The sequence below is a fragment of the Tamandua tetradactyla genome, chromosome 5 (genome assembly GCF_023851605.1).
Source record: "Tamandua tetradactyla isolate mTamTet1 chromosome 5, mTamTet1.pri, whole genome shotgun sequence".
Lineage (NCBI taxonomy): Eukaryota > Metazoa > Chordata > Mammalia > Pilosa > Myrmecophagidae > Tamandua > Tamandua tetradactyla.
Genome location: NC_135331.1, coordinates 54,229,253 through 54,254,474, shown reverse-complemented (window position 1 = coordinate 54,254,474; position 25,222 = coordinate 54,229,253). Strand labels below are relative to the sequence as shown.

Here is a 25,222-nt window from a genome sequence, read left to right as displayed (position 1 = left end):
GGAAAATCTGGAAAACTTGAGTATCAAAATAAATAAGGAGAGTAAGTGATAATAACCCTTCTACTAAAATAAGAATCCATGAGTCCTTGTTCATAATAAATAGATAAATAAAATGAAAAAGAAGTTTGGTTCTTTCTTATAGTAGAATGCTGACTGCTAAATGTGGCAGGAGTAACAGAGCTGTAAAAATTTCCATTTTGCAACCATCAGGCAAAAATCACCAAGGGGCAATGGAGTAATGACCTCCAAAGATTATATCAAGAAAAGATACATGCACATGATGGTTAGTGAAAAAGTTTATGAAAATAATATAGTATTGGGAAAAAATCTGGAGAGCAGTCAGCCCCAATCAAATGGCAAAGTAAGATGCTGGAGGGCTCTATCCACTCACAAAAGCTCTGCTCAAACAGCAAGAACTGGCAAAAACATCTTTCTCAAAGCTCCTGAAAACAGTTAAAGTAACAAGGTGAGCATTAAATCAAGAAAATGCTACTTAAAAGTAGTAAGATCTCTTGACACACGGTTGGCTCCTCTACCAGCCCTTCACTGGCTCAGCACTGAACCAGCCACTGTTCTGAGTGAACATCCCTGTTTCTAGTCTCAAAGAGACAAGAGCAGTACTCAGGCACGTACTGAGAGAAAGCATGTCTGCTCCAATCTGTCTGGTGGTGGCCTGAAGGACTTACTGTTCCAGAACTTGAACTACGTATAGAAGGCAGATCATAGAGCATTACTACAGACGAAGAAAGCAGCCAAGTGGCTACCTGGGGCAAGGGATTGCTGGCTGTAGAATATACATGGCAGAGCCCAGGACCATGGGGAAAAATGTTTCCTAGGGAAGAAGGGACATTTGCATCTAGATAAACAAGGGAAATCCTAAGGTCACACATGCATTGTCAAGATCTTGGCCTGGAGCTATTTTTAAACTAATCATATAGATAAGCACTGAAGAACAGCTCTAACATGAATCAATCTGCAAAGAATGGGAAAGATGTATGTATGTACATATGTATGTATGTATATATATATTTTGTTAGTACCTGGAAGTCAAGGAAAGCTCAGTCATAACAATAGCTAGATAGAAACTTCAAGAACAGATAGCTCAGAGTTTAAGTTCCAGTTAATAACACATTAAAATATCAAAATGTCCACGTTTCAACAAAAAAGTACAAAACATACAAGGAAACAAGAAGTGATGGCCCAAACAAATGAGAGGATTAAAACATTAGAGACCAGGGCGGGCCACGGTGGCTCAGTAGGCAGAGTTTCTGCTTGCCATGCCAGAGACCTGGGTTCGATTTCCGGTGCCTGCCTATGCAAAAAAAAAAAAAAAAAAAAAAAAAAAATTAGAGACCAGCAATGAGGAGAACTGGACCTGAAACATAACATAGACTTAAAAAAATAGTCCTAAATATGCTCAAAGAGCTAAAGGAAAACATGGGCAAAGAACTAAAGAAAATCAGGAAAACGACAGATGAACACAAAGAGAATATCAATATAGACATGGAAATTATGAAAAGGAACCAAACAGATAAAGACCACAGCAACAGAAATTTAAAAATCCCTAGAGAGGTTCCACAGTTGATTGGAGTTGGTAGAAAAAAAGAATCCTTCATCATGAAGACAGGATAATTGAAATCATCCAATCTAAGAAGCAGAAAGAAGAAAGAATGAAGAAAAGTGAACAGAGCCTAAGAAACCTGTAGGACACAAGCATAGTAACATACACATTGTGGGAATCACAGAAGGAAAAGAAAGACAAAAAGGGGCAAAGAGAATATTCAATGAAATAATGGTTGAAAATTTCACAAATTTAACAGAGGATGTGAACAAGCACATCCAACCAAACTATGAAACCATACAGGATAAATCCCCGCCAAAACAAATTACAAGCAAACTGTTAAATGCCAAAGATAGAGAATTCTGAAAGATACAAGAGAGATAAATAAAATATCATACACAAAAAAAACCTCAAAAATTATTAAATGACAATTTCCAATCAAAACCCATGGAGGCAAGTAAGCAGTGAGATGACATATTTAAAATAACCACAGAAAAAAACTGCTAAATAGGAATTCTATATCCAACAAAATAGTCTTTGAAAAATGAGAAAGAGATTAAGATGTTCCCAGATAAACAAAAGCTGAGGGAGTTATCATCAGTGTACTGGCTCTACAAGAGACACTAATTTGAGTTCTGCAAGCAAAAGGAAAGGACACCAAACAAAATATCAAAGTGATAAGAAGAAATAAGGATCTCTGTTAAAGGTAACAATAACAACATGGGTAAATATAAGTGCCAATCCTATTGTATGTTGGCTTGTAATGCCACTTTTTTCTTTCTACAAGTTTTAAAAGGCAAACACATAAAACCTAATGACAAAGCATTGGTTTGGACTTATATGTCATGAAATTTGTGGCAAAAACTAAGAAAAGGTGGGGGGAAGAAAGAGTATAGGAACATAATTGGTGAATGCCATTTAAGTTAAGTTGGTATCTAAGCAGAAGAGAGTGTTATGGGTTTAGGATATTAAATTTAAGTTCCCTGATAACTATCAAAAAAATACTGGAGAATATGCAAGCTCAAAGAAATGGAAAAGTAGAGTACAGGTTGTCAGAAGCAAGGGTCAAAGTTAATGGGGAGTTATTGTATAATGGGTATAGGGTTTCTGTTTGGGGAGATGGGAAAATCTTAGTAATGGAAGGGTGGAGAAGGTACTACAACAGTATAATATGAGTAATCCCACTGACTGGTAAGCTTGGAAGTGGCTGAGATGGGAAAGTTTACGCTGCATATGTGTTTCCACGATTTAAAAAAAAAAAAAAAAGAATGCGCAACTAAAGAGACAATGACCATTAAATGCAATACGCGTATCTGGACAGGAGGAGAAAGGGCCCAAAAGCACATTCTTGGGATTATGAAACAATTGGGATATAGACAGTAATCTTTATATCAACATTAAATTTCTTGAACTAGATAACTGCACGAAAAATGGTTACTGACGTCAAGGAGCCTTTAATATGCCATTTTCAAAACCAGATAAAACATCTAGAAAAAAACATCATAAGGATACACAATACTTTCAACAATACTCTAAACCAACTAGACCTAACAGATGTATATGGAACACTTCAACCAACAACAGAATACATTTTCTTTTTGAGTGCACATGGATCATTCTCCAAGACAGACCATACCTTAGGTCACAAAATAACTCTCAATACATTAAAAAATATTGAAGTAATGTAATGTGTTTTCTCTGACCACAAATGAATGAAGCCAGAAATCAATAATACAAGTAAAAGTAGAAATTAAACAAGGTACTCTAAAACAACCTATGGGTTAAAAATCACAAAGGAAATTAGGAAATACACTGAAGCTAACAAAAATGAAAATATAACATGCCAACATTTAAGGATGCAGCAACGGCAATGCCGAGAGGGAAATTTGTAGCTTTAAATTCATACATTAAAAAGAATTAAATTCATACATTAAATAAAAGAAGTTTATTTTTAACTTCAAAACTGGGGGAACTATAAAAAGAAGAACAAAGTAAACACAAAGTTAACAGAAGGAAGGAAATAAAAAGATTAGCATGGAGATAAAGGAAATAGAGAATTAAAAAAGAGAGAGAAAATCAACAAGATCAAATTGGTTCTTTGAAAAAAACAAGGAAAGGGCACAAATGACTAAAATCAGAAATATAAAAGGAAATATTACTAATGACCCCACTGAAATAAAAGGGATATAAAAGGATACTATGAACAACTATATATCAACAAATTAGATAACCTAGATGAAACACACAAATTCTTAGAAACACAAAAACTATCTATAATGACTTAAAAAATAGAAACCTACAACTAACATCATATTTAATGGTGAGAGACTAAAAGCTTACCCTCTAACAGCAGGAGAAAAAGACAAGGATGCCTATTGTCACCACTATATCTGACATTGTACTGGAAGTTCAGGCCAGAATAACCAGGTAAGAAAAAGAAATAAACAGTATCCACTTCGGAAAGGAAGAAGCAAAACTTTTCCAATTTGCAGATGGCATGATCCTATATATAGAAAATTCTGAAAAATCCAGAACAAAATTTCTAGAGCTAATAAATGAATTCAGCAAAATGATGGTATCCAAGTGATTCTACAAATCACTATAATGTTTCTATACACTATAATTGAACAAACAGAAGAAGAAATAAAGAAAAAATTTCCATTTGCAATAGCAACTTTAATAACCAAATATTTAGGAATAAATCTAACAAAGCATGTAAAGGACCTGTACACGGAAAACGACAAAACATTGCTAAAAGAAATTTTAAAAGAACTAAATAAATAGAAGACATTCCAAGTTCATGGATTGCAAGACTAAATATGGTTAAAATGTCAAGTCTACCCAAAGCAGTATTTCTGCAAATATCAGCACAATCCCAATCAAAATTCCAACAAACTTATTAGTCATTAGGGAAATGTGAATCAAAACCACAAAGAGATACCATTTCATATTCACTAGAATGGCTACTATTTAAAAAAACAGAAAATTACAAGTGCAGGAGAAGATGTAGGAAAATAGGAACACTCATTCATTGCTGGTGGGAAAATAAAATAGTGCAGCTGCTGTATAAGACAGATTGACAGTTCCTTAGAAAGGTAAGTACAGAATTACCTTATGACCCAGAAACCCCACTTCTAGGTATGTGCGGAAAAGAACTGAAAGCAGGGACTTGAACAGATACTTGCACACCACTTTTCATAGTGGCATTATTCACAGCTTTCAAAAGATGGAACCAACCCAAGTGATCATTAACTGATGAATGGATGAATAAAATGTAGTATATAGATACAATAAAATTATTACTCGGCCATAAAAAGGAACAAAGTTCTGATACATGAGACAACATGGATGAATACTGAAGACGTTGTGTTGTGTCAAATAAGCCAGAGACCAAATATTATATTACCTCACTGATATGAAATAACCAGAATTAGCAAATTTGAAAAGTCAGAATCTAGAATATAGGCTGTCAGGGGACATGCAGGTGCAGGGAATAGGAAATTAAGGCTTACAATGTACAGAGTTTCTATTGGACTGATCAAACAATTTTGGTAATGGATGGTGGTGATGGGAGCACAATAGCGTAAACATAAATAAGAGCACTAAATTACATATTTGAATGCGGTTAAAGGGGGAAATTTTAGGTTGTATATATGGTACTGAAATAAATTTTTTTCTTAAATCCATGGAACTTAAATAGCCTTTCTTTTCTTTAAACCAGTCAGCTATTGCATGATTTGTGGTGGGGGCCTTCTTTCAAAGCACCTGACTGACACTGGATTCATCTGGTAAACTCTCATGAATATTTGGGGCTAGGCTTCAACATGAAAGTAGCTTTTCATTAAACGAATTTATATACCCTGTCAGAAAAAAAAAAATCCATGGAACTGCACAACACAGTGAACCTTAAGTTAAACCATGGATTACAGTTAATAGTGCAATTATAAAAATTGTGCTTTCATCAATTGTACCAAATGTACCACACCAATGCCAGGTGTTAATAATAGGGTGGTATATGGAATCCTGTATTTTATGCATGATTGTTTTGTAAACCCACAACCTCTCTAATGAAGAGAGAGAGAGAGAAGACTAATAATTAATGTACAATTATTCTTGACTTTAATTGTGGCTAAGCGTCATCAAAGGTTTTAAAGTTTTTTAGTGGAGAACTTTTTTTCAGATGAAACCTTATAAGAAAGTTTTATTTATTCTGCAAAATAACTAAAAGTGGAACTACTCTTGTTAAAGTGGGAAGGGTAAGTCTGGAGCACCACCTGCTCTGAGAAACCCCCAGCAAAAATAAGTGAAATAGTCAATGAAAATGAGACCCTACTAGCAAGTGTAAAAAATACATATATGAAATTTAAAGTAAAAAGAAAAAAAATCAAACATATTATTACTGAGGGATAAAAGAATACAAAATTTCTGTAAAAAGAATTCAAAAGAAAAATATAAAGACAACTGTTTTGGCACTATGCTAGCTATCTTTCCATGTTATAAACCCCCAATTAATACTGGAATGGAATATTTTAGATTAACATTTCTATTCTGACAGCCATATATTCTAAACACATACCTGTAAACCACTAGGGAGTGTTATACAGGAGTTCAGGAGACACATTTTGAGATGAGCATGAGATTTTTTTTCCTTCTAATCCTAACAAATACACAGTTTAAATTTTCTAACTAGGCTATTACATCTGGATTTTTAATAACTGATTGATGAATTGTTTGGATCATTGTTAAACACCTAGGTTTCCTCGGTTTCCACTTCCTATTGAAAGGAAAACCTTCATTCCCTTCCAACTCTAAAACTATAATAAGTTTAAATGAAGTTGCTTCTTTGCTCTAGTTTGCTTTTATGGAAGCAGAAAAAAGCACATAAATAGTTAACAAAGCTACAGTATGATATATGAAGGAAACCTTGCATTAAAAAAGTACTTAGATTGTATTTACAAAAAAGAATCTCTACCATTAATTATTCAGCATTTGGATTTGACCAGAAACCAGAGCATGATTTTATAATGCTCTGTTTAAATGAACTACTTAATGCTGTAATGAACACTCAACATGGTGAGCTCAATAAATTTCAGACCTGTTAAAATACCACAGTTTTTCCAATTTTTTTTAATCAGTAGAAAGAATTTAATGTTAAATCAGTTTGAATTTTACTTTTGCTTCAAAAATGTTTACTTAAACTAAGTATTTTGTATCTCGATTATTTTATATTCTAAACCAGAATGGAGTTTAAGTGACTGCATTATTCATAAAAAAAAAAAAAAGATATCAGAAAAAACAAAGCTGTGCACTTCTTTCAAAGCTGTTAAATTGCTAAAACATACCATATTTATGCATGCAATATTTGATTGTGTTTTTCTTAAAACACAAGCTTGTTTCTGTCAGTTCAAGATATGCCAAAAATTCTACACCAAACAATTTTTGCTTATAATTAAAGCAATCATCAATCCAAGGAGTGTCATCCATTTTATTTCATCTCCACATCAAAAAAAAAAAGTAATTTAAAAAAATTTAAAATTCCCTTGAAATGATAAGATAAATGAAAATGTAAGTGCCTTCACATAATAACAGTAAGCTGACCCTTTGGGAAATGGTTGACTTTCTCAATACAAGGTAGTCAAAGCTCATTCAAAAGCATTCATTTAGAATGCAGATATCAAAGATGATGCAAATGTTCAAGAGAAAATTAGAACTTACCAGATGTTCTAATCCAGCTTTGATGCTTCCAGGTTCCCTAAAATAGAGAATAACAATTCTAAATATTTGCCAAACTGTTGTTTGCTATAATTTATATTTACCTCAAAAATGTTTTATAAACACATAATATTTTCATATATTTTTACTAATACCCATAATAATAATGCTTTTGAAGACAAAACAGTTTAATCAAAAGGAAACAAATAAGTTATACATATTTATATATATATTTAATATTAACATTAAAATTGGTATTCTACTAATAGAATGACTGTTTCAGATTTTTCAAAGTCAATGGAGAAAAAGGAGTCAATTATTACATTTTACTATTCACATAATATCTCTTTATTTCACACTAACTTTTTAATGAGAGAATATGTTCTTTCCAACATTTAATATGAAAATGCTCAAATATGTAAAAAGGTTTTAAAAAATATGGTGACTACTCATCTATCACCTAGATTCTACAATTGACATTTTACTATGTTTGCCTTATCAAATATCCCTCCCTCTAGCCATCTGTCAAAGATTGCATTTTTATATAAATGGTATGCTCACAAAGAACGCTTGAGAGTATATAGCAAATATTTAAATCTTAAAATTTTTCCTGACATTAATTTTATAAACTTAATACACCCTAAAATCAGGACCTAAGATTGTTGAATATTAAAAAACAAAACATCACTAAAGAAAACACAAACATCAAATATGATATATTTTAAGTATCTAGTTTATTGCTTTTCACTGTAAGCAAGACTGCTGATAAAACTAAAAATACTAGTATTTGCACAAATAGCAAAGATAATTTAAATGTACATTTAGTGAAATGGGGGAAATAGTTGAATTGGTTCTCTAATTGCATTCTATGCTGATTTATTAGTGACAAATAGCCTAACTTTCCTCATTGATTGACTAAGTAGCATTTTAGTAGAATCAAAAAATTCCAAATCTTATTATCTTTTTTAACAAGAAATTATAATTTTACCACATTGTAAAAACCCTCAGCAACCAACATTACTACTGCATTCATGAAGTTTACTCTTCTTCCCACTCATCTTTCTTTCTCTAAAGGATCCAGCTTTGTTTCTTTCCTCTTTCTTTTAGTTTTCTATTTTTCCCTTGCATAGACGAATGTTTTTCCACTTGCTTTTCCCTGCTAGGCTGTTTTTCCAAATATCTCCTTTGCTGTACTGCTTGAACACTACAGTTGTGACTTCCAAGCTCTGCTCTCACTACTCAATCAGGCCCACTGGGACTAAATTCTCACTTCTACTGAGTGGCCCTCATCTTTTGACATTTTCTTTTCTACTTTCTGCTTCCAGCAATATCATATATTCAATAGTTAGAAATTTGAGGGTTTCTGAAACTCATTCTCTGGGTAGAGTCCTAATAACAAATGACAGGAATAAATTACAACAAGATGTAAGAGAAAGCTTACATCTACAAAAAGAATTACTTTCAAGTTTTTTAATATTATAAAATGAATGCACTTATTGGAGCTGGAAATCAAATGGATGTTTTAAGTTTTTGCAAGGAGAATGTATTAATATAGTTATTTGTGTAATTTCAAATTTAGACAAAAAAGAATAATGCAAAGATTGAAACATTTGAACTGTAGAATAAACACATGAAATAAAAGTAAGACTTCCTGTAAACCCACAACTTCTCTAATAAAGAAAAAAAATTTTAATTATAAAGTAAGTCTTCCTTTCTGGCACCAGCAAACTAAGCCAGGGGCTAGACCTCACTGCTGAAAAGTTTCTGATAACAGGGTGGTGATGGTTGTACAATATTGTGAACATCATGAAAAGCACTGAATTTATATAATCGAATGTGTTTAAAAGGAGAAATTTTAGGTTGTGCATATGTTACTGAAATACATTCTTTAAAAAAATCCATGGAACTGCACATAATACAAACAGTGAACCCTAAGTTAAACTATGGACTATAATTATAGTTCTATACTATACTATTATAATATATATACTATAATAGTATTGTATAGAACGGTGCTTTCATCGATTGTACCAAATATATCACACCAAGGCAAGGTGCTAATACGAGGGTGGTATATTTTATGCATGATTGTTTTGTAAATACACAACTTCTCTAATTTTAAAAAAAGTAACCACAAACATAAAATAAAATAAAAACATAGCATAAAACATTTTAAAAAGTAGGTCTTCCTCAGCACTGACTCCTGGTTCTCAATCACTGATACTAAACTTTGTTTATCAAAATACAGCAAGATCTTTCTAAAATGTAAACTTGCTTATATTAATGCCTTCCTAAAATTACAATATGCTATCACACTCCAGCTTACCTATTCTCACTACTATCTTGCCAAAACTACTATCAGGTGGAAAGTGACAGCAACAACCATGCCAAACTGCTACTCTGGCTTTGCTCACCTTTGAACAACTTGCTCCTTTTACCTGAAATGCCTCTTTTCTCCAAGCCTCCTCTAATCCTCTTCACCTCATTAACAAAAACCCACTCTTCAGGAGTCAACCTAAATCTTACCTCCACTGGGAAATTTTCTATGAACTACCTTCTCCCTTCCCACAAATGAATTCCCATGTGTTCCTTACCACTCTGGGCATGCCTATATCCTAGAATTTAACAGATTTTATTATAAATTCTTATTTACTTTCCCATTAACACCATAAAATGAAAACTCCTTGAGAGCATGGATTGCAAATTTTTTATTTTTGAACTCCAGCACCCAACACTATGCCCAAATAGCAGTATGTATTCAATTAACAAGGGTCTGGTACCTGGTGGCTATGAGCTCAAACTTGGGTGGACAATGAGTAGCAACCAACTCAGGTCTCTGAGTAGTTCTACCCAGCTCCACCATATCTCAACAACAAACAACAAACAAACCAATTGCAACAGGGAGTGGCTGGCTGGGACAACAGTATTAGGAGTAGTGTCTGTGTAGGTAGTTGTTCTGACTTATTTTATTTTATTTTTTGCATTGTGTTTTAGGGAGGAGGAGGGCACAATGGGAAAAATGGTTGAGGCCAGACTGGAACTAAGAGGCTTTCAAATTTCTTTCTTGACTTAACCTGGAGGAACACAAGCTAGAGGCTAGGCTTTTACCAATCCCCTCAGACTGGAATTAGGGCCACAGAAGCAGAATGATGTGGGGGAAATAAAAGATGAGCCACAAGGAAAAATTTTAAATCTCTGACATATGTAGGCAGAGGAACAGAAAAAACAACAAATAGAACAAATTCATCCAGAGGAAAAATAATAGATAGAATGGGAATATAAATTAAGCATAATAACATCTTCAGAGATAAAGGAAGATTTTTAGAAACATGAATATGAATACATATTTATGAACTTTCCCAGAAGGCATAGTGAAGGGATGAAAAGATAGAACGAACAAGAAAAACTAAGAGCAGGAATAGAAGTGTTAACATCTAATATTATGGGAACTCTAGAAGGAGAGAAAAGATAAAATGGAAGGGAAGAAATATTTGAAGAAATAATGACAAAAATTTCCCAGATATAAAAATATTAACATCTCAGATTGAAGGGACACATAGAACAGTGAACTGGTTAAGGAAGAATCCTCCGAAAACATAGTATAAGGACACTTAATACTATTGTAGATTAAGAGAGAAGTCTAAAAGCTTCCAGAAAGAAAAATGAGACCCCTCAATAACAGAAAAATAACAATGACATCAGACTTCTCAACAGCAACACTGGATACAAAAAGATGATGGTGTAATAATTTCCAAGATGAAGTGCTAAAGGAAAGGAACTATGAACTTACAATTTAAATACAGCTAATAATTACTGAAATAAAAGGAAGAAAATAAAGAAATTCCCAGCACACAATGTCTCAGAAAATTCTCAACACAAAAACATTCTTTAAAGTCCTGAGGAATATACTGCATAAGAATAGAAATAAATGCAAGAAGCAACAAAATAAGGCAAGTAAGAAATACTATAATCTGAGCAATCAGTGACTTAAAAGAAAACTAAATGAAGTTCATTCATAACCATCTGAAACTCAAATGCAAGAGAATATTAACATTGTCAGGGTTAGGTGAGGGAAGGCAGGCAAAATCTGAGGAGAAAGATCAGGGTAGTGATAAGATATTTAAGAACTTCTGTTTTGTTTAGGGATTATAAAATATATATTTATATATTTATAAGCTTTAGATTATGACCAGGGGTCTGGAGAGCATTTTATGTCAGAAGTGTATATTTTAAAATTTGTGCTATTGAAGCAGTGGAAGAGTCTACCCAGCCAAAAAGCAAAGAAGAAGGTGGCGGGGGGAGGGGTGTGGGAAGGCAGGTGGTGGTAGTAGAGGAGGTGGGCAGGTAGGGCATAGCAGCTATAACACTAAATCTTACAATGAAAATTACATTAATGTAAAAGCGATAAAGTCATTGATCAAAAGATTTTCAGATTGGGTAATAAAGGAAATTCAACAATGTGTTTTTTACAAGCCACGTATAAAACAAAAGGATTCAGAAGATCTGAAATAAAGAGATAGAAAAATAAGTACCCAGACAAATATGAGCCAAAAGAAAGCTGGGGTGACAATTTTAATAGGACAAAACACATTTAAGCCCTGTTCCCATAACAAAAATAAAAATCAAAAGGAAAGAGCACATTCTATTCTAGTAAATGATACAATAGATCCAGAAGTTGTCACTTACATACATGGAAGGTGTGCATACATGTAAACTTAATATGGATCATAGACTGGACACCAAAGTTTAAGCAAGTTCTCAATGAAAATCAATTTTCTTTAATATTACTTTGGGCAGAAAGATGAAAAGAAGGATAGATACTTCAAAACAACACAGATAAAGCATCATGAATACATAAATACTATACAGGACAACATTATATATAATTCTGGTTCTAAAAGGAGAATACCTAAGCTCAAAAGTAAGCTTTACTTGCAAACCGTTGTGGGAGCCTGGGTAATAATTCAACTTCTCTGGAGCTCAGATTGCCTACCTCTAACGTAAAACTTGCCTACTTACCACATATGGTTAGTTCAAAAAATCAAGCAAGATAAAGTATATGAAGGAAGATTCTAAATGCTAACATGCTACAGAAATCTGTTATTATAATATGGATGATATGTAAAAGCAAAAGGCTTATAAATGATTGCAAAAGCCTTAATGAATTTAAAAAACAGAGACAAGATCCGAGACACTGATAGAGGGATTGTGCAACAAAAGGTATAAAACCTGTCCTCTTTAGTGGTCTGTCTCTTGGGTTGTCCCTGTCATGACTTCATCAATATTTGTGCAACTCCTATTGCCCTGTGCTGAAAGCAGACTTAATTCAATTATAGGTCTCAAAACTGATAAAATGGTCCTGAAGTGGAAAATGGGAAGAGATTATTGGCAAATGAATAAAGATTTGTATCGAACTAACACACAGGAGTACAGCAGGGTCTTTTTTTAATCATTCCCTGCCTTAAATCTTCTGGGAACCATGAGTTTCCCTTCCCCTCATGCAGCACATCGATTTCTGAATTAGACTGCAATATTAAATAATTAATATACTTGCCATGATTGATGTTTTGCATTAGTTGAATATTAGGTTATCAATCAAAATCCACTTGGTTTAATGTAATAATATTGAAAAAGTGTCACGGGCTGTTCATCCAATTTGTAGTTGAGGCAGCACAGACAGAAATGTTGGCATAACACAAGGCTCTAAAGCAGGAAATGCTCAACATGTATGAGGCGGACATCTTGAAACTAACTGGAACAAGGCTGAAGATTGTCCTAAATAAACCTCATGGCACCTGTTGGTTTCAATCTTAAGTCTCCTTCCAGCAGGAAGATGCCATGCATCAATCATCCTGACACAGGCAAGAAAAGAATTAAAGCTAAGATACTATTTTACCTCTTTTACAAACAAATTTAATTATTTTGCTAAAGGAAACATGATCTAAATCCAAAAGCTGCTGCTATGATAAAAATGCTATATCCTTTAAAAATTTTTCTAAACAAAGACTAAGATTTTAGATTTAGCCCTACTAGGAAGGGACTGACTTTTTTATTTAAAAAAAAGAGAACAACATTGCACTAAAATGGTCATTCAGGTTTTCTAATGGTCTAAAGGAATCAGGTCAAGGAGCCACAATTAATAATTGATAAGATTTTTTTTAAAGTTTCTTTGGATGATGGCTTTCTCCTTTACTCTCAATATTTTATATTCACACTTGTCGAAATATCAGCTTAGAAAAAAAAAATTAATTACTTACTGTACCCAGTAAAAGTATTTGATGGTTTCAAGCTATATGTATCCCAGAAAAACATATTCTTCAATTTAATCCATTCCTATAGGTATGAACTAATTTTAAGTAGGTCCTTTTGATAAGGTTACTTCAGTTAAGGTGTGTGGCCCATCTCAGTCAAGATGGATCTTGATCCTGTTCTTAGAGTTCTTTATAAGAGAATGAAATTCAAACAGAGAGAAAGGTACGGAAGCAAGAAGCTGAAATTTACAAAACCTGAAAGGGAAGGGAGCGTTCAGCAGACGCTGCCATGTACCTTGCCATGAAATAGAGAGCCAAGGACTACCGGCACGCAGCCCAAGAGCACCAGGGTCTTCAGGAAGAAGGCATCACCTTGATGATGCCTTGATTTGGACATTATCCCAGCCTCAAACTGTGAGTGAATAATTCCCATTGCTTAAGCCAAACCATTTCATGGTATTTGACTAAGCAACCTGGGAAAGTAAATCAAAGAAAATAATTTTTCTCATTATTCTCTATTACATGAATTCAAAATATACTATGGGTTTACTTATAAAAGTGACATTTTCAAACAAATTTTATAAACAACCTTCAAAAGAAAAGTGACCTTTTTTTTTCTTTTAGTGGAAAGTAGAAACATAACAAAATAAATATACCAAAAATCCAGTGTGTATTTAGTTATAACATATTCATAAGCCAAAATGCAGCTAATTAACTGAAGTATCAGTCAAGTATCATTTTACTGACCAAGTCCTTAATAAGTAAAAGAATAAATATATTTACAATTAGTAATGCTTTTCCATTTGGAGTAGTTATGAAAAACAGAGTAACCCAAGAATTATAAAAATTTTACAGTCATTTTTTTATTATGATCTAAGCATATTATTTACTATAAATGATTACTATACTGCAGTGTTCTATAGCTATAAGAACACTGATAATTTCATATTCTATTCTTTCATATTCTTTCTTTCTAAATAAGTTGTTTTTCTACATGATTGTAGTCGAGTTTTTTAAAAGCCTAAGTACATAAATTATAAATACATCTATACCTTCCATCTCAAACAATAATTTATAACTGTTTACACATGTAAGAATCTGTCCTGGTAATTATAAAATGTTACTAATGAAACATTTGGTAATATGAACCTAAGAAAGACCTGGGTTCAAATTCCAGCTCTACTATTTATTATACTTGTGATCTTTGGGAAGTTATAGATCTTCTCAGTTGTTCTCATATTAAATTCAAATGAAAGATTAAAAGATAATCAGCATATATATATATATATATATATATATATATATATATATATATATAAGTCACTCAGTAAATACTGGTTCAATGACAGGTTAATCATGGACGAGTTGACTCATTCTACTTCCAAAATCAAGAAGTTACCTTTATAGAGGTTTTAGTTTTTTAACCACCTTGAAATCTATTTCAGGTGTAATAGTCTGATCTCCTTTGGGAAGAGGCAGAGATAAAGTGCTTGGGAAAAAGCAAACAAAAATAGTTTTTCAATGATCTAATGCTCTTTACATCTTAACTCCAATTACAAAACCATATAATATCATCACTAAGACCCAAAAAGACCTTTCTGGAATTCTAAGTTTCAAATTACCAGGGTTGGTTAGAATTCACAGCATTTTTCTCTTGGCTGGAGAACATCTTGCAAATTAGTGGCTCTAAACGTATATTCTTATGCTACTACAGCTCAGAATGATGGTTTTCAGATGCTTCCATTTTACAAGTAGTTTTTGTTTTAAGCAATTAACTGCAATAAATTCTGCTCTAAAATTTATAAATCATTTTCACAGAGAAGTACAAAATTGCCAATGAATTTTAACTGTATTGCTCTCTTTTTAAGATTCGTTAGTTTTTCAGCGGGCATCCACTTTGTCAGGTCAAATTTAAATCAAATGCATTTAACAGCCAAGGACTTATGATACTTCTGAGCTTACTCCAACAGGAAGTTGAACACTTAAATGGCATGGCATATTTGAATGTGGTTAAAAGGGGAAATGTTAGGTTGTATATATGTTACTAGACCAAAAAAATAAAAACTGAGGACTGACCAACACAGTGGCCCCCTAATGTAAGCAATGGACTAAGTTAAAAGTACAATTACAAAGGTATTCTTTCATGAATTGTAACAAATGTACCACACTAATACAAGGTGTTAAAAATAGGGTGGTATATGGGAACTCTGTATTTTATGCATGATTTTTCTATAATCGTAAACTTCTGTAATAAAAAAAATTGGCATGGATCAGTTAAGACATTTACAGTCAATCAGGTAAACAAGTTCTAGAGTTCACAGAAAAGGTCTATAGAGCAAAGGGAAGAGATGTCAGTATTTTAAAGTCAAGCTCTAGGTGACATTCTCAGATGAAGGTAAATTAAAGATTTTATCACCAATAGACCTGGCCTAAAGGAATTTTTAAAGGACATTCTCCAGACACAAGGGTTTATACCGGAAAGACACTTAGAATATCAGAATGAAGAATGATCAACAGAACTATATTTGCTGTGCACCCTTGTTCCTAACTCAATGGCAAATTCTGAGGGAATACAAACAGTAATAACAACATAAGCAAACATTATCAATAAGAAGAACAAGAAGTATAAAATATGGCATCTATGCTTTATATGATTAAAATTGTTTTGTCAAGCCAAGGCTAATACATGAAATAGTTAATGTCCAAGCCAGCTAGGAAAAAGCATGTGGTTCGTGCTACCTGTTTTGCTGTTTTCCCACAAGCAGGACAACCATCAATAATCAGTCACAACATTCTTTCCCACTGAGGTAGATGCTGTTCAAGAAGCCGTCTCAACAAGTGCCCTGAATCCCTGTCAGTCATCTGGAGTTCACAGATCAGACGCAACCTAAATACCATCCCACTTAGATCCATGTTCTTGCTCTAGTTCAAGAAAAGTTCAGGAAAAGGGAAATTCGCCATGAGTGTCAGACTGATTTGGAAAGATCTTAAAGAAGAGGGTAATTTTAGTGGGCATTGAAGGGTACTGTGTATTTGGGTAGACTGAGTAAATAGAAGTGTCGGGAAGAATGAGCTCAAAGTTCCATCATGACCTAACAGAGGAGTGGTCTGGCCAGAGTAAATGCATTTACTCTTTAATTTTAAATAGCTTTCATTTTTTAAGTTTATAGGCTTACAACACAGTTGTATATGTTGTCATTATGCAAAGAAAAACAACAGCAAAACTTGCAGGGGACAAACAGAAGCTAAAATCCAGCCTATAAGCCCGGGCCAAGCCATGCATCCTGGTATCCAAGACATTCCCATGAAGAAGAGATGTCTCTACCTAATAAGCACAGAGGTGCCATATGGGCTAAGAGAGAGCCTACAAATACTAAATGTTTATTGTAAAAAAATTCAAAATCACATCTAGTTCTAATGAAGAAGAAAAGAGTCATGTGAAACCCCACCAGGCAAAGATAATACCTGCAATATGTTAATACCTGCAATATGTTTTAGTGTTTTCCTCCAGCCATCCTTATGCACATGTGTGAGATCTCTCTTTTTTTCTACAAAAATGGAACTACATGCTGATTACTGTTGTGTAGCTTAAATCTTTTCCCTACTTAATTATACACTGTAAACATCTTCTCAGGTGTCAACAAATGATACATAACATATTTAATTCTTATGTATTATTCTGCCACAAATGTACAATACGTTAATTTTTCCTTTATTGTCCAAATTAGTTGTGTCTAAATTCTTGCTATAAATAAAGCAAGGGTGTAAAAAATGATTTAACTGATTAATAGGTTTAAAAAACATTTATGAATTTCATGTAATGTGTATTTCACTTTGCAGGATTGGAATTTTTTCATTCATTTGTTTATTTGTTTGTTTTTTAACATGGGCAGGCACTGGGAATCAAATCTGGGTTTCTGGCATGGCAGGCTTCGAGAACTCTGTCACTGAACCATCGTTGCCCACCCTGGAATATTTTTTTAAAAATAATTTTAGAAAGGCGAAAACAGACCAGTATACTTCATCTCTACTATTTAAATATAAATAATTTAAATTTAAATACAAATAAATAAAGTGTCTACTTTCAAGAAAGTGTTTTATCACACAATTATGGTCCTTAAAAGTTCATAAAAGCAATCTCTGTCCCTAAGTAATACAGTCAACAATCTCAAACAAAAAGTAACAAATATAAATATCTATTAATGTCTTTAGCTACTAAAAAAAAAACATACTTTCCTTGAGAACAGCAAACTTTCAAAGACTGATTATTCAATGCTTCAATTATTGAAGTCACATGATTCTCTTAACTTCCTTTTAATGGTCTATTCTGAAACCACATAGTATACAACAGCAGGGATAAGAAAATTAAGGTGTGATTTTAATCAAGTAAGCATCTAATAGTGCTAAGAAATAAATCAACTGTTTTATTAAAAATAAACTCAGCCTGGAATTCAAGACGCTTGTTCAATTCAAACTAGACTATTTACCATCTCCTTAAAACTTCTTTGTACTTTTCCAGCACTCCAATCTTTAATTATGTTATTTGTCTAGGTTGACCAATTCTTCTCAGAGAGATTGAGTAGCATATGAATAAGTATTGTGGTAAGTCCTTTATATAAATTAACTCATTTAATGCTTGAAACTTCACTATAAGGAGGTGATACAATTGTTATCCCTATTTGGATGAGATAACCTAGGCTTAGAGATGTGAAATAAATCACACAGTATGCCCCCCAGCTAGTAAAAAGCAGACTGAACCCAAGCAGTCTGAGTTCATTGCCTAAATTTTCAACAAGGGAGAACGTACTATTTTCAGTCTTTAAAAGCAATAAGCTCAACAACGAAAGAAGATTTTACAGTGTTTATTGTCTCTTTAATTGGAGCCGTGATTCATTATCGGGAAGGGGTCTGCAAATAAGTGAAGATTTAAGTAAAAATTAACAGAAACACTTATTGATAGGCTAATATATGCCTAGTGCTGAGCCTGGTCATTTATGCATTTTAATCTCATGAAATTCCTACAATGTTTACAAAAGGAAAAAAACTGCATAAATGCTTAAAAAACAAATAAAGAAAAGTTATGCTGCACAGAAAAGATCTGCACAATAAAAGTAAATACCATTTTTTTTTCACCTAGCAAATAAACAAAGATTAAAATGAATGATTATGTTTCCAGTGTTGGCAAAGGTATGGGGCTTCAAGTAACCTTATATATACTGCTAGCAGGAGCAGAAATGAATGCAAGTTTTCTGGAAGGCGATCAGGAAAACTGCATGAACATTTTTTAAAATACACAGAAATATTTTCACCTGAAAGTTCTACTTCTCTGGGTTTATTCCAATAAAATATATGGAAACATGAACAAGACATTATTTCATTGCACTTAATATAAAAAATTGGGAAAAAATAAAGGACTTATCAATAGTGGGAAACAGTAAGATAATATGCATACAACAGAAAACTATGTAGCCACTAAAAATGATGATGTAGCTATATATTTTCATAAAAATGTTCTTGCGGTATATTAAGTTAAAAAAGCATATTACTTTTTTGTAATATGGCATGATGTCAAAGTTTGTAAAAAAAATGCGTGTGTATATACTATAAGGGCATGCATGATGTGCCTGTGTGTATCTGAAAAGACATAAACTAAAATTTTAACAATATTTAGCAGGGGATTATGAGCAATTTTTATGCTTATTCTAATTCTTTGCTTATATGTTTTAAACAATTGGTTCCACAAAAACATGCTAATGCTAGTGCACAAAAAAAAGTTTTCTTAAAACAATTCTCACTTCATAGAACTGTAGTATATTATCCTCATTTTTGCAAAGAAGGAATCAACCTTTTATAGTGAGAAAATAACTTGCTAAAGTAGCAGACACTTCTCTAACAAAATCTAAAGCTCATATTGTTTCTTTCACAATAGAAATGTCATCTGGTATATCAGAAAAAGTAAGCTGGGTGTACATGCAGCCCATAGTTTTCCATTTTGCTAAATCCTTGAAGAACATTCTCATAAATTATCTGTGTACATACCTATTACTTTCAATATTTACTTTAAAGATCCTATCTACATTTTTGCTCATCTTTATACCACCTACAATACTTAGTACTTACAGGATCTTTCTAAATTTGGTAACTGATTATCTAACATACAAATGAATTCAATTCAGAGTTGGGAGATTCTGAAACTGGAATACAGACAACAGAACATAGTTGTGTTCACAATGTATGAGAAAATTGACATAGTAAATCTTCAGTATCTGATACAGATCAGTCCAAGGTCTGCCACGTTACTTCCTTTCCCTGTTATGTCTATACTAATGCCTATATTAAGTTCCCATCACTTCACACCAAAATTTCTCCAGTGCTTTTTTCCCCAATATCAGTGTCTTCATAATAAGTTTACATCATTCCCTGCTTTAGAATCTATAATATCTGGCTAATAATATTCTACTACTATCCAAAATGTACCTCCTTCTCAGACCAGTTCATTATCACCTCTACAAAAATTTTTAGTAGATTAAAACAACAGCCATTTATTTAGCTCATGATTTGCTGGGTTGGCTAGGTGATTCTTCTGACCTGGGCCAACTTAGCCAGTCTGATGAGTTAATTAATGAATCTGTAATCCTGGGACCCTGCCCTAAGGGCTTCTCTAGAATCTGCCTCTACAGGTTGATCACCATAATAACTAACAAAAATAACAATTCATAAGCAAAATACTTTACTGTCAAAATGTTTACAAATACATCATCTCATTTAAAAGTTATGGCAACTTCTTAAGGTATCATTACCACTTAATAGATGAATTCACACAACTTTAGTGACTTGGTTAAGGTCACAGCTTTTACAGCAGTAGAAATGGGATTCAAATCCAGGTCTCTTGACTCTAGGGTTCTTTCTATTCTTCTGTTCTTATAATATCTCTTCAAATATATATTTTTTATACTGATCATGTTATTTCCATGTTTTCTTTTGTTTAAGTTAAGCATTCTCAGTCCTCCCAACAAAGTTTTGTATGGTAAAGTTTCTTACACTAATTTGGTTAAATTCCTCTGAACATGCTCGACTTTGACAACATTTTTCTTAAAACATGGGGTCACCTCAATATTTATATCATGTCATTTTTTAAGACAGAAACTATTTCATAATCTGATTATTGCTAAGTACTTCATTTCTATGAACTCACCCTAATTTTATATTTCAATTGTTAGAATAATTTTCTACATAAATTGCTAGGTGCTTTATTTCCCCATCCGGTCGTACAGTTACTCTTTTTTTCTTAACACAAGTAGAAAACTACTTTTATCTCTATTACATTTATCTCAGTAATTTAAATAAATCATTTACAACTACAGAACTCTTTTTATATATATATATTTTTAAATTTTTTATTAATTAAAAAAATTACAAGAAAGAAACACAAACATTCTCAACACATACACTCAGTAATTCACAGTATCATCACATAGTTGCATATTCATCATCATGATCATTCCTCAGAACATTTGCATCAATTCAGAAAAAGAATTAAAAAGACAACAGAAATATAATACAAAAACAGAAAAAAAAATTTTACATACCATACCCCTTACCCCTCCCTTAGGATAACTAGCGTTTCAAACTAAATTTAACATTTGTTCCCGCTATTATTTATTTTTATTCCATATGTTCTACTCATCTGTTGACAAGGTACATAAAAGGAGCATTAGACACAAGGTTTTCACAGTCACACAGTCACATTGTGAAAGCCATATCATTAAGCAATCATCATCAAGAAGCATGGCTACTGGAACACACAGTAACACCACATCTTCAGGCAATTCCCTCCAGCCTCTCCACCACATCTTGGTTAATAAGGTGATATCTACTTAATGCGTAAGAATAACCTCCAGGATAACCTCTCCACTCTGTTTGGAAGCTCTCAGCCATTGACACTTTGTCTCATTTCACTCTTTCCCCTTTTGGTCGAGAAGGTTTTCTCAATCCTTTGATGCTGGGTTTCAGCTCATTCTAGAGTTTTTCTCAATCCCTTGATGCTGAATCTCAGCTCATTCTGGGATTTCTGTCCCACGTTGCCAGGAAGATCCACACCCATGGGAGTCATGTCCCATGTAGACAGGGGGAGGGTGGTGAGTTTGCTTGCTGCGTTGGCTGGAGAGAGAGGCCACATCTGAGCCACAAAAGAGGCTCTCTTGGGGGTAACCCTTAGGCCTAACTTTAAGTAGGCTTGACCTATCCCCTGTGGGGTTAAGTTTCATATGAACAAACCCCAAGACTGGGGGCTCAGCCTATAGCTTTGGTTGCCCACACTGCTTGTGAGAATATCAAGAATTCAACTTGGGAAAGTTGCATTTTCCCTAGTTCTCACCATTCCCCAAAGGGGACTTTGCATATACTTTTCCGCTCACTGATCAAATCACTCTGGGATTCATTGGGGCATCTAGCTGGACAAACCAACAAAATCTCATGTCTTACCCAAGGTTCCATGTACTTATGCTATTCAACCAAGCTATCTACATAAGTTACATTAGGAAATGCACTAGTCAAAATATAAATCGTGTACCAAATAAATATTTTTTGCTTTAGTCTCACACACAAGTTGAAATTTTAAAACATTAATTACCATCTATTTTCAGCACCCTGTAGTAATGACATTCCTTTGTTCTTCCTCATGCAAAAACATCTGTAAAATTGTACATTTAGTCACTGTCATTATACACTCTAGACAATCCTAGATTATACCATCTCAATCTTTGTCGTCTATCTTTCTTTCTGATTTCATTTGTGCCCCCAGCCCTCCTCCATCATTCTCACATTCAACTTCATTCAGTGTTTTAACATAATTGTATTACAGTTAGGTAATATTGTGCTGTCCATTTCTGAGTTTTTATATTCAGTCCTGTTGCACAATCTGTATCACTTCAGCTCCAACTACCCAATATCTCACCCTATTTCTATCTCCTGATGGTCTCTATTACCAATGAAATATTCCAAGTTTATTCACTAATGTCAGTTCATATCAGTGAGACCATACAGTACTTGTCCTTTTGTTTCTGGCTAATCACCCTCAGCATACTGTCCTTAAGGTCCATTCATGTTGTTACATGCTTCATAAATTTATTCTGTCTTACAGCTGCATAATATTCCATCTTATGTAAATGTCACAGTTTGTTTAGCCAACTGTCTGTTGATGGACATTTTGGCTGTTTCCATCTCTTGGTAATTGTTAACAATGCTGCTATAAACATTGGTGTGTAAATATCCATTTCTGTCCTTGGCCTCGTGTCCTTTGAGTAGAGACAGCATATAGATGGGTCCTGTTTTTTAATCCATTCTGCCAGACTATGTCTTTTGATTGGAGAGTTTAATCCATTAACATTCAGTGTTATTACTGCATGGGTAGTACTTTCTTTTACTATTTTGCCTTCTGGATTTTATATGTCATATCTAATTTTCCTTCTTTTTACCTTTACTCATAGTCTTCCTTTCTACACTCTTCTCCGCACCTATCTCTTCTGTCTTCATATCTGTCTCTAGTGTGCCCTTTAGTATTTCTTACAGAGCTGGTCTCTTGGTCACAAATTCTCTCAGTGATTTTTTTTAAAATGTTTTAATTTCTCCCTCATTTTTGAAGGACAATTTTGCTGGATATAGAATTCTTGGTTGACAGTTTTTCTCTTTTAATAATTTAAATATATCAGCCCACTGTCTTCTTGCCTCCATGGTTTCCGCTGAGAGATCTGCACATATCTTATTGGGCTTCCCTTGTATGTGATGGATTGCTTTTCTCATGCTGCTTTCAAGATTCTCTCTTTCTCTTTGACCTCTGACATTCTGATTAGGAAATGTCTTGGAGTATGTCTGTTTGGAGCTATTCTCTTTGGGGTATGCTGTACTTCTTGGATCTGTAATTTTAAGTCTTTCATAAGAGTTGGGAAATTTTCAGTGATAATTTCCTCCATTAGTTTTTCTCCTCCTTTTCCCTTCTCTTCTCTTCTGGGATACCCACAACACATATATTCATGCGCTTCATATTGTCTTTCAATTCCCTGAGTCCCTGCTCATATTTTTCCATTTTTTTCCCTATATTTTCTTTTTCTTGTCAGATTTCAGATGTTCCAACCTCCAGTTCACTAATCCTATGTTCTGTCTCTCAAAATCTACTATTGTAGGTTTCCATTGTTTTTTTCATCTCTTCTACCTTGTCTTTCATTCCCATGAGTTCTGTGATTTGTTTTATCAGAATTTCCATTTCTTCTTTTTGTTCATTCCTTGCCTGCTTCATATCCTCCCTCAATTCACTGATTTGGTTTTTGAGGAGGTTTTCCATGTCTGTTCGTATATTCTGAATTAATTGTTTCAGCTCCTGTATATCATTTGAAGTGTTGGTTTGTTCCTTTGACTGGGCTATAACTTCAATTTTCCTAGTGTGATTTGTTATTTTTTGCTGGTGTCTAGGCATTTAATTACCTTAATTAGTTTATTCTGGAGATTGCATCACTTCTTTTACCTAGGGTTTTCTTGCTGGATGAATTTATTGTCTATCTGTTCTTTGACATTCAGTTCAGCTTTATCTGGACCTCTAGTTAAGTTTTGTTTAACAGAGGAGAATTTTTCAGTTCTTGTTTTCTTGTTTCTTGCTCTGCTTGTATGGTACCTTCCCCCGCCCCCCACCCTTAGGAGGGTCTATTTAGATATTATAGACTTCAGCCAGGTTTTCCCAGACCAAACTGGCCTCCTATCAGGCAGAAAGAGTCACCTGCATCGGTTTTCCTTAAGGGTGAGACTCAGCAGTTTGAAAGACTTTCCTGTGAAGTCTCTGGACTCTGTTTTTCTTATCCTGCCAGTATGTGGCGCTCGTCTGCCTGCAGGTCCCACCAGCGTAAGATGATGTGGTACCTTTAACTTTGGCGCACGTTCCCTGCTGGGGGTGCGGTGGAGAAAGAGGAGAGGTTGTAGACTGGTTTTAATGGCTTCAAATTACCAAGCCCTGGGGTCTGAATTCCTTGAGGGAGGGATTCCACCTGAGTCGGGCTTCACCCCTCTCCTGAGGAAGGCACAGGCTCCAGACAAGCCCCCAAAAGAGCTCACTTCTGCCTATGCCTGGGGCCATTGCAGCCTGAGAAGTCCTGCCGCTATATCCAAAGACAGTCAAGCTTTTGTAGAAACACAGCCACAAAAACCTGTTTCCTTCTTTTTTTTCCCCCCTTTTTCCATCAGTCCTGCCCCCTTGGCGCCGGGGCAAAAATGAGCAATCTCCGCTTTGACCAGGATTCCCTGAGTTGGGGGCCTATTTTTAATAGTCAGAATTTGTTAATTAATTCCACAATTGGTGTTTGATTGTGCTCAGTCCCTGTTGCTGGTAAAATCTCTTTCCTTTCCCTTCTGGGAAACAGTCTGTGGGGGAGGGGCGCCAGCCGCAGCGGCTTGGGGAACTCACAGTTCTATGGGGGCTTGCAGCTGGTCCAGCTGGTCCAATCTGGGGTATGCTGTGTGTCTGATCACTGACGTGGCTCCAGGAGCTGTTCTGTACTGTTTCTGGTTATTTAGTAGTTGTTTTGGAGGATGAACTAAAATGTGCACATTGTTAAGCCGCCATCTTGACCTGGAAGTCCCAGAACTCTTTTTGAATTCTTATTCTGGCATTTAATTTGCTAGCTATAACTTCCAATCCTGTATGATACATAAA

The 25,222-nt window shown here is 34.1% G+C and overlaps 1 protein-coding gene across 1 annotated transcript in view; it reads right to left on the bottom strand.

Moving 5' to 3' along the window:
* RSRC1 (arginine and serine rich coiled-coil 1) overlaps positions 1-25,222 on the bottom strand; it is a 570,594-nt gene that overhangs the window by 249,219 nt on the left and 296,153 nt on the right. The window contains exon 6 of the mRNA XM_077160882.1: positions 7,277-7,313. Within this exon, the coding sequence (XP_077016997.1) occupies positions 7,277-7,313 (37 nt within the window). The remainder of the gene's footprint in view (positions 1-7,276; positions 7,314-25,222) is intronic.